This window comes from Nomascus leucogenys, chromosome 17, assembly GCF_006542625.1.
Source record: "Nomascus leucogenys isolate Asia chromosome 17, Asia_NLE_v1, whole genome shotgun sequence".
Classification (NCBI taxonomy): domain Eukaryota; kingdom Metazoa; phylum Chordata; class Mammalia; order Primates; family Hylobatidae; genus Nomascus; species Nomascus leucogenys.
The window spans coordinates 38,110,034-38,122,264 of NC_044397.1; the positions used below are offsets into that span (position 1 = coordinate 38,110,034).

The following is a 12,231-nucleotide window of genomic DNA, read 5'->3' on the forward strand; positions in this document are numbered from 1 at the left end:
AGACTGTTCACTCTTACTGGACTTGACTGACTCTGGGCACCAACCATAGACAGATCCTAGTCATTCCTAGACACGAAACTTGGGGACTATGTGATTACACCATGGTTATAATTATAATGTATTTTTGAGCCCCCATGGTGGCAGGTTTTGTTGGTTAAGTGAATGCATGCATGCCTGAGTGCTTTGCAACATAAATTATCATTGTCTTTTAGGAACAGAGGCATCTCCACCTACACTGCAAGAAGCGGTAACTGAAAAAGAATAGAGCCAAACCAACACCCCATATGTCAGTGTAAATCCTTGTTACCTATCTCGTGTGTGTTATTTCCCCAGCCACAGGCCAAATCCTTGGAGTCCCAGGGGCAGCCACACCACTGCCATTACCCAATGCCGAGGACATGCATGACACTTCCAAAGACTCCCTCCATAGCGACACCCTTTTTGTTTGGACCCATGGTCGTCTCTGTTCTTTCCCCGCCTCCCTAGTTAGCATCCAGGCTGGCCAGTGCTGCCCATGAGCAAGCCGAGGTACAAAGAGGGGTGGGGGGGGGCAGGGCCACTCAACAGAGAGGACCAACCTCCAGTCCTGCTGACCATTTGACCCCCACAACAATGGGCATCCTTGATAGAGGGGCTGCTTGTTGTTTGTTGACAGCTTGGAGAGGGAAGATCTTATGCCTTTTCTTTTCTGTTTTCTTCTCAGTCTTTTCAGTTTCATCATTTGCACAAACTTGTGAGCATCAGAGGGCTGATGGATTCCAAACCAGGACACTATCCTGAAATCTGCACAGTCAGAAGGACGGCAGGAGTGTCCTGGCTGTGAATGCCAAGGCCATTCTCCCCCTCTTTGGGCAGTGCCATGGATTTCCACTGCTTCTTATGGTGGTTGGTCGGGTTTTTTGGTTGTATTTTTTTTTTTAAGTTCCACTCACGTAGCCAACTCTCCCAAAGGGCACACCCCTGGGGCTGAGTTTCCAGGGCCCCCCCACTGTGGCAGCTCCGGCGATGGTGCTGCCCAGGCCTCTCGGTGCTCCACCTCCGCCTCCACACTGAGCAAGTGCTGGCCCACCCAGTCCATGCTCCAGGGTCAGGCGGAGCTGCTGAGTGACAGCTTTCCTCAAAAAGCAGAAGGAGAGTGAGTGCCTTTCCCTCCTAAAGCTGAACCCTGGCGGAAAGCCTCTGTCCACCTTCACAAGGGAGAATACAACAGAAAGAGGGACAAGAGGGTTCACACAGCTCAGTTCCCATGACCAGGCTCAAAAACTTGATCACATGCTTGAATGGAGCTGGTGAGATCAACAACACTACTTCCCTGCCGGAATGAACTGGCCGTGAATGGTCTGTGTCAAGTGGGCCATCTCCCTTGGCCCAGAGAGGGAGCGTGGGAGCAATTCCCAACTCCTTTCTGCAGATGTCTGCCTTGGCATCCTCTTGAGTAGGAAGATCGTTCCACCTTCTACGTAATTGACAAACCCGGAAGATCAGACGCAATTGCTTCCATCAGGAAAGAACCCTATACTTGGTTTGCTACCCTTAGTATTTATTACTAACCTCCCTTAAGCAGCAACATCCTACAAAGAGATGCTTGGAGCAATCAGGACTTCAGGTGTGACTCTAGCAAGGCTCATCTTTCTGCCCGGCTACATCAGCCTTCAAGAATCAGAAGCAAGGCCAAGGTGCTGGACTGTTACTGACTTGGATCCCAAAGCAAGGAGATCATTTGGAGCTCTTGGGTCAGAGAAAATGAGAAAGGACAGAGCCAGCGGCTCCAGCTCCTTTCAGCCACATGCCCCAGGCTCCCGCTGCCCTGTGGACAGGATGAGGACAGAGGGCACATGAACAGCTTGCCAGGGATTGGCAGCCCAACAGCACTTTTCCTCTTCTAGATGGACCCCAGCATTTAAGTGACCTTCTGATCTTGAAAAAACAGCGTCTTCCTTCTTTATCTATAGCAACTCATTGGTGGTAGCCATCAAGCACTTCCCAGGATCTGCTCCAACAGAATATTGCTAGGTTTTGCTACATGACGGGTTGTGAGACTTCTGTTTGATCACTGTGAACCAACCCCCATCTCCCTAGCCCACCCCTCTCCCCAACTCCCTCTCTGTGCATTTTCTAAATGGGACATTCAAAAAACTCTCTCCCAGGACCTCGGATGACCATACTCAGATGTGTAACCTCCATACTGGGCTAAGGAAGTATCAGCACTAGAAATTGGGCAGTCTTATGTTGAATGCTGCTTTCTGCTTAGTATTTTTTTGATTCAAGGCTCGGAAGGAATGGTGCATGGCTTCCCTGTCCCAGTTGTGGCAACTAAACCAATTAGTGTGTTCTTGATGCGGGTCAACATTTCCAAAAGTGGCTAGTCCTCACTTCTAGATCTCAGCCATTCCAACTCATATGTTCCCAATCACCAATGGGGTGGCCGGGCACAGTGGCTCACGCCTGTAATCCCAGCACTTTGAGAGGCTGAGGCGGGTGGATCACCTGAGGTCGGGAATTCGAGACCAGCCTGGCCAACATGGTGAAACCCCATCTCTGCTAAAAATACCAAAAATTAGCCAAGCGTAGTGACGGGTGCCTGTAATCCCAGCTACTCAGGAGGCTGAGACAGGAGAATCTCCTGAACCCTGGAGGCAGAGGTTGCAGTGAGCTGAGATCACGCCATTGTACTCCAGCCTGGGCAACAAGAGCAAAACTCCGTCTCAAAAAAAACAAAAAACAAAAACAAAAAAACAAAACAAAACAAAATTACAAGTGGGGCAAAAAGTCTAGTGTAATGGATCAAATTAAGATTCTCTGCCCAGCCGGGCACAGTGGCTCATGCCTGTAATCCCAGAAATTTGGGAGGCCAAGGCGGGATGATTGCTTGAGCTCAGGAGTTTGAGACCAAGCTGGGCATCATAGCGAGACCTCATCTCTACTAAAATTCAAAAACAAAATCAGCCGGGCATGATGGTGCATGCCTGTAGTCTCAGCTAGTTGGGGAGCTGAGGTGGGAGAATTGCTTGAGCTTGGGAAGTCAAGGCTGCAGTCAGCCCTGATTGTGCCACTGCACTCCGGCCTGGGTGACAAAGTGAGACCCTGTCTCAAAAAAAAAAAAGATTCTCTGTCAGAGCCCAGCCCAGGAGTTTGAGGCTGCAATGAGCCATGATTGCCCACTGCACTTCAGCCTGAGTGACAGAGCGAGACTCCATCTCTTTAAAAACAAACAAACAAATTATCTGAATAATCCTGTCTCTAAAAAGAAGCCACAGAAATGTTTAAAACCTTCATCGAACTTAGCCTGAGTCATAACGGTTAAGAAAGCACTTAAACAGAAGCAGAGGCTAATTCAGTGTCACATGAGGAAGTAGCTGTCAGATGTCACATAATTACTTTCGTAATAGCTCAGATTAGAACGGCTACCCCATTCTCTAGACAAAATCAAATTGTCCTACTGTGACTCTTCTAAAAATGAAGATGAAGAGGTATTTAATGACACACCTTGGATTAAAACGGGAATCACATCTTAAAGCTAAAAATGAACCTGCCAGCCTTTTAAATGAGTCACTGAGCATCACTAGTGACAAGTCTCGGGTGAGCGTAAATGGGTCATGACAAGATGGGACAGCAACAAAATCATGGCTTAGGATTGACAAGAAGTTGAAAAACAGCTGCATCTGTTACTTAAGTTTGTAAGACAGTGCCCTGAGACCTCTAGAGAAAAGATATTTGTTTACATAAGAGAAAGAGGCCGGATGTGGTGCCTCATGCATTTAATCCCAGCACTTTGGGAGGCAGGGGCGGGTGGATCACCTGAGGTCAGGAGTTCAAGACTAGCCTGGCCAACATGGCGAAACCTCGTCTCTACTAAAAATACAAAAATTAGCCGGGCATGGTGGCAGGCACTTATAATCCCAGCTACTGGGGAGGCTGAGGCAGGAGAATCACTTGAACCTGGGGGACGGAGGTTGTAGTGAGCCAAGATCACACCACTGCACTCCAGCCTGAGTGACAGAGTGAGACTTCATCTCAAGAAAAAAAAGAGAGAGAAAGAAATAGAAGAGAAGAGTCACTTTGGCAGGGTTATTTTATATCTGAGCAAGGAGTTTAAATGAGACTAGTTTAGATTGTCTGCTGATGTGGCCGTCCATAGCAGTACCCCTAAAATCCCACCAGAATACAGGTCCCTCTAACCCAGTGGCTGGAAGAACCACTGTCTAGAGCAACTTTTCTTGGAACTGTCCCAGCTACCAAGTCAGACACCAAGGTTTATGCCACCAGGTAACACGGGGATCACAGGTACATGTCACTCTGGTCAGATTAGTTGGCTTTGGCCCCTCGACTCTGTGCAGGAGCTAGTTCTCAGCTTGCAGCTGGAAGTTCTCTCTTAGCTCCTTAGTCTAGAGGGGTCTCCTGGCTCCACTTGACCCCGGTCTTTAATAACCAGTCAGTATCTTGCTACCTTCTACCACCTTTCCAAATCTCTGGAAATCCTGCCAGGGAAAGCCTCCAGTTCCAACGTTGGCTTTCCAAGCAAACTGGCTTTGCCCTCTTTCTGCCATCCTTGTCCTCCAGAGACTACACCACCTGTAGCATAGAAAACCACCACCACGGACCTGCCAGCCATCGACGCAGCAAACCAGCCAGCTGTTTGCTGCCAAATTCCTTCCTCTCCCGGGTCCAGACCAAATACAAGATCAGCACCACACCGTGTTGTTGTCAGGAGCCAAAGCAACAGGAAACAATTCAATGCTGTTGGGTTCGATTCTGAGAGTAGATTTTTCCAGACATGTCTTTCAGGTGACCCTCAACTACCTCAGGTTTGAAGGCCCTAAATGAAACTGATTACCACTCATAGGGACAAACCGAGGGGGTTCGGTTACATCTTGGTGATAATGCAATTGTCTCAAACTTATAACAAACTCTTTCACATTTCGGTTTGCAGGGATAGGGTTGGGTTTGTTTTTCTTTTCTTCTGTTTTTAACCTTTCCCCCGGGTTTCCATTAGGGTAGTTCCTTGAAATGAATTTCATTTTTCACTGAGTGCCTACCTTCCCAGGGCAGGTGGCCACTGGCTTCTGTTTCCCTCCAACAATACTTTTATTATGGTATTTAGACCTTTCTTTGTATAATACATTGCATCTGTGTTTTCAATTTTTCAAATAAATATTTCCGCCTGGCAATGGAGCATGGTGGTGATTGACTGGCCAGCGTGGCTGTGAGGTATAGGCTCCAGTGAGAAGCCTGCATTTGTACCCTGGGGTTCATGGAATCCACTTAGCCCCACACCTCTGGGAATATATCTTAGAAATATTAGTTTGAGCCGGGAGTGGTGGCTCACACCAGTAATCCCAGCTCTTAGGGAGGCAGAGGCAGGATCTTGAGCCCAGGAGTTAAGAGACCTGCCTGGACAATATAGTGAGAAGCTGTTCTCCACAAAAAGGAAAAAAAAAAAAAGAAATATTAGTTTGATTCTGGGCATGCTGGCTCATGCCTGTAATCCCAGCACTTTGGGAGACTGCGGTGGGAGGATCACTTGAGTGCAGGAGTTTGAGAGCAGCCTGGGCAACATAGCAACACCCCGTCTACAACAAAATTAACTGGGAATGGTAGCATATGCCTGTAGTCCCAGCTACTCGGGAGGCTGAGTCAGGAGGCTCACTTCAGCCCAGGAGGTTGAGGCTGCAGTGATCATGCCATTGTACTCCACCTTGGGCCACAGAGCAAGACCCTGTCTCTTGAAAAAAAAAAGACATATTTGTTTGCACTTAAACATGTTCCATCCTCCCTGTACACTATCCTGTCCATGGGAATGATCAAATAGAAAGTCCCGAAGTGGGCCAAGCACGGTGGCTCACAACCATAATCCCAGCACTTTGGGAGGCCGAGGCAGGTGGATCACCTGAAGTTGGGAGTTCAAGACCAGCCTGACCAACATGGAGAAACTCCATCTCTACTAAAAATACAAAATTAGCCAGGTGTGGTGGCGCATGTCTGTAGTCCCAGCTACTCGGGAGGCTGAGGCAGGAGAATCACTTGAACCCAGGAGGCAGAGGTTGCGGTGAGCCGAAATCATGCCATTGCACTCCAGCCTGGGCAACAAGAGCAAAACTCCGTCTCAAAAAAAAAAGAGAAAGTCCCAAAGTGGTTAACACTGTCATTTAGGCTGAGCATGGTGATTCATACCTGTAATCCCAGCACTTTGGGAGGCCAAGGCAGGAGGAGCACTTGAGGCAAGGCATTTGAGACCAGCCTGGGCAACATGGCAAAACCCTGTCTCTATAAAAAAATACAAAAAAAAAAAAAAATAGCCAGGCATGGTGGTGTGCACCTGTACCCCCAGCTTCTAGGGAAGGTGAGATGGGAGAATCACGTGAGCCCCTGGAGAGGTTGAGGCTGCGGTAAGCCATGATTGCGCTACTGCACTCCAACCTGTATGACAGAGACCCTGTCTAAAAAAATATAATAATTAAAAAGAAAACTGTCATATAGATCAGGTCTCATAAAATCTGGGGGTTCAGGCTGTGGCTCCTCCCTCTGCACCCTTGTGATGCAAATTAACCTGTTACCTTAAAATGAGATGTGACCAATTCTGCTCCGAGACAGAAGCTACTGGTCATAAAGGGATTCAGAGCAAGCCAGTCACAGCTACCAGAGGATTTACAGAGGGAGCTAACAGAGCTGGGCTGGGCTGCAGAGCAACCTCTCCACAGCACGATTGGCTGCAACCTAATACTGCCAGTGTGTTAAGCAAGGGGACCTATAGGGGAGACACAGATTGGGAAAGGCTGGGCTTGGTAAGCAGGAGAATTGGCCCAAATGACTCATCACATAAGGAGAGAATGAGGCAGGTGATTACCTGTTAGAGAAGCTAGCATCTCTAACTAAGGAGATCAAAGAACCAGTGGGATCACCTTGCTCAGTGGGAAGGTGATCTGGATAAATACCAAAGACGGAGACACTTGCCTGCAGCTGGGCTTTTCTGCTCCCAGTGACAGAATGCCAAGGTGAGCCTGCTCCATTTAAAGCATAGGCCGGGCGCAGTGGCTCATGCTTGTAATCCCAGCACTTTAGGAGGCCCAAGCAGGTGGATCACTTGAGTCCAGGAATTCAAGACCAGCCTGGGCAACATGAAGAAACCCTATCTCTACAAAAAATACAAAAAATTAGCTGGGTGTGGTGGCACATGCCTGTAGTCCCAGCTACTTGGGAGACTGAGGCAGGAGGATTGCTTGAGCCCAGGAGGCAGAGGTTGCAGTGAGCTATGATGGCGCCACTGCACACTCCAGCCTGGGCAACAGAGCCAGAGGTTGTCTCAAAAGCAAAACAAACAAAAAAAGACCATCTTGAACTGTCGTTTAAAAGCTCTACTAGGCTGGGCACAGTGGCTCATGCCTGTAATCCCAGCAATTTGGGAGGCCAAGGCAGAGGATCACTTGAGGTCAGGAGTTCGAGACCGGCCTGGCCAAGATGGTGAAACTCCATCTCTACTAAAAATACAAAAATTACCTGGGTTTGGCGGCATGCGCCTGTAATCCCAGCTACTCGGGAGGCTGAGGCACGAGAATCACTTGAACCTGGGAGGCAGAGGTTGCAGCTAGCCAAGATCACGCCACTGCACTCCAACCTGGGCAACAGAGCAAGCCTCCCACTCAAAAAAATAAAAAATAAAAGGTCTACTCAATTGTGCAGACAATGGAAAGCGGTTGATTGGCTTTAGGCAAAGGGGTGACATGATGAGATTTGCATCTGGTTGCAGTATGGAGGACAGAGTGGAGTGCAGCGTGGAGCCAGTGTAGATGAGGGAAACCAACAAGGAAGCTATTGTCATAGTCCAGGCAAAGGGTGATGGCATGTGAGACAGGGTAGTGGCAGGAGAGACAGGAGAAATGGCAGGCCAGAGAGACACATGGCAGGTAAAATGGACATGGACAGACAGGCTTTGGATTACATAGAAGGGGGCTAGGGGCCCGGGCGCGGTGGCTCACGCCTGTAATCCCAGCAATTTGGGAGGCCGAGGTGGGCGGATCACGAGGTCAGGAGGTCAAGATCATCCTGGCTAACGTGGTGAAACCCCGTCTCTACTAAAAAAATACAAAAAATTAGCCGTGCGTGATGGCGGGCGCCTGTAGTCCTAGCTACTCAGGAGGCTGAGGCAGGAGGATGGCGTGAACCCGGGAGGTGGAGCTTGCAGTGAGCTGAGATCGCGCCGCTGCACTCCAGCCTGGGCCACAGAGCGAGACTCCGTCTCAAAAAAAATAAAGAAAGAAAGAAGGGGGCTAGGGAAGAAGCTTTTAGAGAGGGGTCCTGGGTTTCCGGATTGTGAAATTAGTGGTGTCATCTACCTGGAAGAAGGCCAGGCTCAGCATAGATATTATGATATTATGTTAGATATTATATTTTGAGCTGAATTGCCTTTTTTCTTTTTTGAGACAGAGTCTCGCTCTGTCACCCAGGCTGGAGTACAGTGGCAGAATCTCAGCTCACTGCAACCTCCGCCTCCAGGGTTCAAGCAATTCTCCTCCCTCAGCCTCCCAAGGAGCTGGGATTACAAGCGCCCGCCACCACACCCAGCTAATTTTTTGTATTTTTAGTAGAGACCTGGTTTCACCATGTTGGCCAAGCTGGTTTCAAATTCCTGACCTCAAGTGATCCTCCCACCTTGGCCTCCCAAAGTGCTGGGATTACAGGCATGAGCCACCGCACCCAGCCTGAATTGCCTTTTTTTTTTTTTTTTTTTAAAGGCTGGGACAGAAGATTTTGCACTGTCACGCAGGCTGGAGTGCAGTGGCCCAGTCATAACTCACTGCAGCCTCCAGATCCTGGCCTCAAGCAATCATCCTGCCTCTGCCTCCCAAAGTGCTGGAATTATAGGTGTGAGCTACCACACCTGGCCTCAGCTGAGTTGCCTTTAAAACATTCTCGTGAAGATGCAAAGTTTAACTCAGAGAAGTCAGAGGTCATGGGAATTGAATTGTACCTAAAGCCATAACAGAAGAAAAGAATACAAGAAAGGAAAAGGGTCTATAATGGAGCCTTGAGGATTTTCTGTATTTAAAATAACTGAAGCCAGGCACGGTGGCTCACGCCTGTAATCCCAGCACTTTGGGAGGCCAAGGCAGGCAGATCACCTGAGGTCAGGAGTTCAAGACCAGCCTGACCAACACAGAAAACGCCCCCCATCCCCAACTAAAAATACAAAATTAGTTGGGTGTGGTGGCGCATGCCTATAATCCCAGCTACTCGGGAGGCTGAGGCAGGAGAATTGCTTGAACTCAGGAGGCAGAGGTTGCTGTGAGCCGAGAACGCACCATTGCACTCCAGTCTGGGCAACAAGAACGAAACTCTGTCTCAAAATAAATAAATACATAAATAAAATAACCAATTTTAGGCTGGGCGCAGTGGCTCACGCCCGTAATCTCTCAGCACTTTGGGAGGCCGAGGCAGGTGGATCAGCTGAGGTCAGGAGTTCAAGACCAGCCTGGCCAACATGGCAAAACCCCGTCTCTACTAAAAATGCAAAAATTAGTTGGGCGTGGTGGTGGGTGCCCGCAATCCCAGCTACTCGGGAAGCTGAGGCAGGAGAAGACCTGCTTCAATCCAGGTGGCAGAGGTTGCAGTGAGCTGAGATTGTGCCACTGCACTCCAGCCTGGGCAGCAGAGTGAGACACCATATCAAAAAAATGATAATAATAAAAATAAAAAATAAAATAACCAATTTTTTTTCTACAGTCAGTTTCTTAGTCCATTTGCACTGCTTTAACAGTACCTGAGACCTGGTAATTTATAAAGAATGGAAATTGGCTGGGCACAGTGGCTCACACCTATAATCTCAGCACTTTGGGAGGCTCAGGTGAGCAGATCACTTGAGTCCAGGAGTTCAAGACCAGTCTGGGCAACATAGGGAGATCCCATCTCTACAAAAAATAATAATAATAAATAGCCAGGTATGGTGGTGCACACCTGTAGTCCCAGCTACATGAGAGGCTGAGGTGAGTGGATCCAGGTACAGCACTTAAACACTCCTGACAATGAGTGCTGACAAAGAAAAACTGAGTAAAAGTGGAATTAGAGAGAACTCTAAATTGCACATTATTTATTGAGCCACAACCCAGAAACAAGATGAGCATGCAACGACCCCTTACAGGATGGGTCTATGAAACTACTGCCAGACTCCATTATTCATGATCTTGAAAGACTGCCCAGGGCCTGATAAGGGGGTCTGTGGCAGAAGTGGGTGCAAGTTGGGAAAAAGGAAAGGAAGCAGCAGGGAACACTCCTCACCTCTTTGCATTTCTCCAACAGGCTCTCCAGCCGCTCAGGTGCCCTCTGCCCTGGCCCCTTGTTTCTTTCAGCCTCATACTGACGCTGATTGTTATCTTGGTGCAGACTCAGTTGGAGGGCAACTCTTACCAGGGAGGTCATCAGTTTCATAGCTTTGAGTAAGGAAAAAGAGATAAAGAAATAATTATTTAGGTCAGAGGAGAGAGGATGAGTAGAAGGAAAAAATAGAAGGAAAGAAGGGCAATGAAAATGAGAAGCCAGAGCTGGGTGACACTAGAATCCTAAGACTGCCTGTCCTGGAGTGGACTGTTTCCCTCCAACTCTTGTGGTCTTCTTTTAACCATCAGCATACCCCTAGTGGTGAGCTCTGACAAAAATATTAAGCCTGGAAATTGTTGCTATGATCTACCCATTCTCAGAACTCCACTAGTGAGAAACTGGATTGAAGTTTAGGATACAAGAGGCATGGCCTTATTAAAGTGAAGAGCCAAGATGCAGGTAGGAAAGAAGACCCTGAATCAGAGAAGAGAGGAAAGCCCTATAAACCCCCAGGAGAATGTCCAGAGTAAAAATGAATGCTCGCCAGCCAGGGTGCTAGTGTGACGGAAGGCGCGGACTTGTGAGTCTGAGAGGCCAGTGAGCAGGCAGATGGGGTTGTCCATAGGGAAGCCATCATGGAGGAGGCTGTACTGGAACCAACAGACCAATGTCCTCACAGACTCACAGAAGCTGCCCTGGAACTTCTTCCAGGATGGACCTGGAGCTGTCAGAGGATAGTCCCCCAAGTCCTACAAATGGATGTATGAAAAGGATGGGAAAGTTATGACCAGGTCCATGAAGTCATAGGGGCTTGGATGTCAAAATCCAACAGTCTAATAAAAATATCTCTGTTATACCTCATTTCCTGGTAGTCTCCCCAGTTTGAGAGGCATATTCAGCTCTCTTTTACTCCCAAGAGACCAGCCTGGCCAACATGGTGAAACCCGTCTCTACTAAAAATACAGAAAAAATTTGCTGGGTGTGGGGGTGCACTTCTGTAATCCCAGCTACTTGTGAGGCTGGGGCAGGAGAATCACTTGAACCCGGAAGATGGAGGTTCGAGTGAGCCGAGATCGTGACACTGCACTCCAGCCTGGGCAATAGAGCGAGACTCTGACTCAAAAAAAAAAAAAAAAAAAAGTGCCAAACAGCCCAGGTTTGGTCTGATATATTCAGAAAAAAGCAAAACACTCACCTCTCACCTTTTCTTTTCCTACAATGATGCAGTTTAATACAACAATGGCTGCAGGAACGCTGCAGAAATATCATTTAAGTGAAACAGAAGGGCTTTCCTGGCCAGACACAGTGGTCACTCCTGTAATCCCAAAAGTTTGGTTGGCTAAGGTGGGAGGATTTCTTGTGGCCAGGAGTTCGAGGCTGCAGTGAGCTGTGATCCACCACTGCATTCCAGCATGGACATCAGAGTAAGGCCTGTCTCTAAAAAAACCCTTCATCCCTCAAAAGAGGGATTTGCAAATACCAGCCTTTCAGCCTGAGGATCACATGGAGGAACATTAAGACACAGATGCTGGGCCCCAGCCCCATTGATTCTAATTCAAAAAACTGATGTGGGGCCTGGTTTAACTCCATCATTGGAATCCATTGAGATTTGGAACTCCCTGGGTTGGACAGTGCAAGAGAGATCCTAAAAAAAGCAAAGTCACTACGGACTGAAATGAGCAGACAAGGTTTTCTGAGCGTAGTGAAATATGATCTGGGCCTCACTTGGGAGGGCTGTGGCCAGGCCTTGAGTCCTTGGCTCAGTGGGACCTTCTGAAACAGCCTCCAAGCCATGCCCCCGCTTCCTTTGCTTTTGGATGACCCCCCTCCAGCAGCCTTGGTGCTGATGGGAATAAGTCGACCTGCAGCGGAAGTTCAGCCCAAGTCTCAGCCCAGCAGCCTCCCCACACCTGAGCACGGTCT

The 12,231-nt window shown here is 48.4% G+C and overlaps 1 protein-coding gene across 4 annotated transcripts in view; it reads left to right on the top strand.

Moving 5' to 3' along the window:
• HIP1 (huntingtin interacting protein 1) overlaps nt 1-2,638 on the top strand; it is a 199,816-nt gene extending 197,178 nt beyond the window's left edge. For 2 of the 4 annotated variants that reach the window (XM_030797543.1, XM_030797545.1), the window contains 2 exons: nt 213-286; nt 704-790. In XM_030797543.1, coding sequence (XP_030653403.1) covers nt 213-265 — 53 coding nt within the window. In that variant the 3' untranslated portion in view covers nt 266-286; nt 704-790. Of the gene's footprint in view, nt 1-212 lie in introns of all 4 variants that reach the window. The other 2 variants (XM_030797542.1, XM_030797544.1) reach the window with 1 other exon arrangement.
• The last annotated feature ends 9,593 nt before the right edge of the window (nt 2,639-12,231 follow it).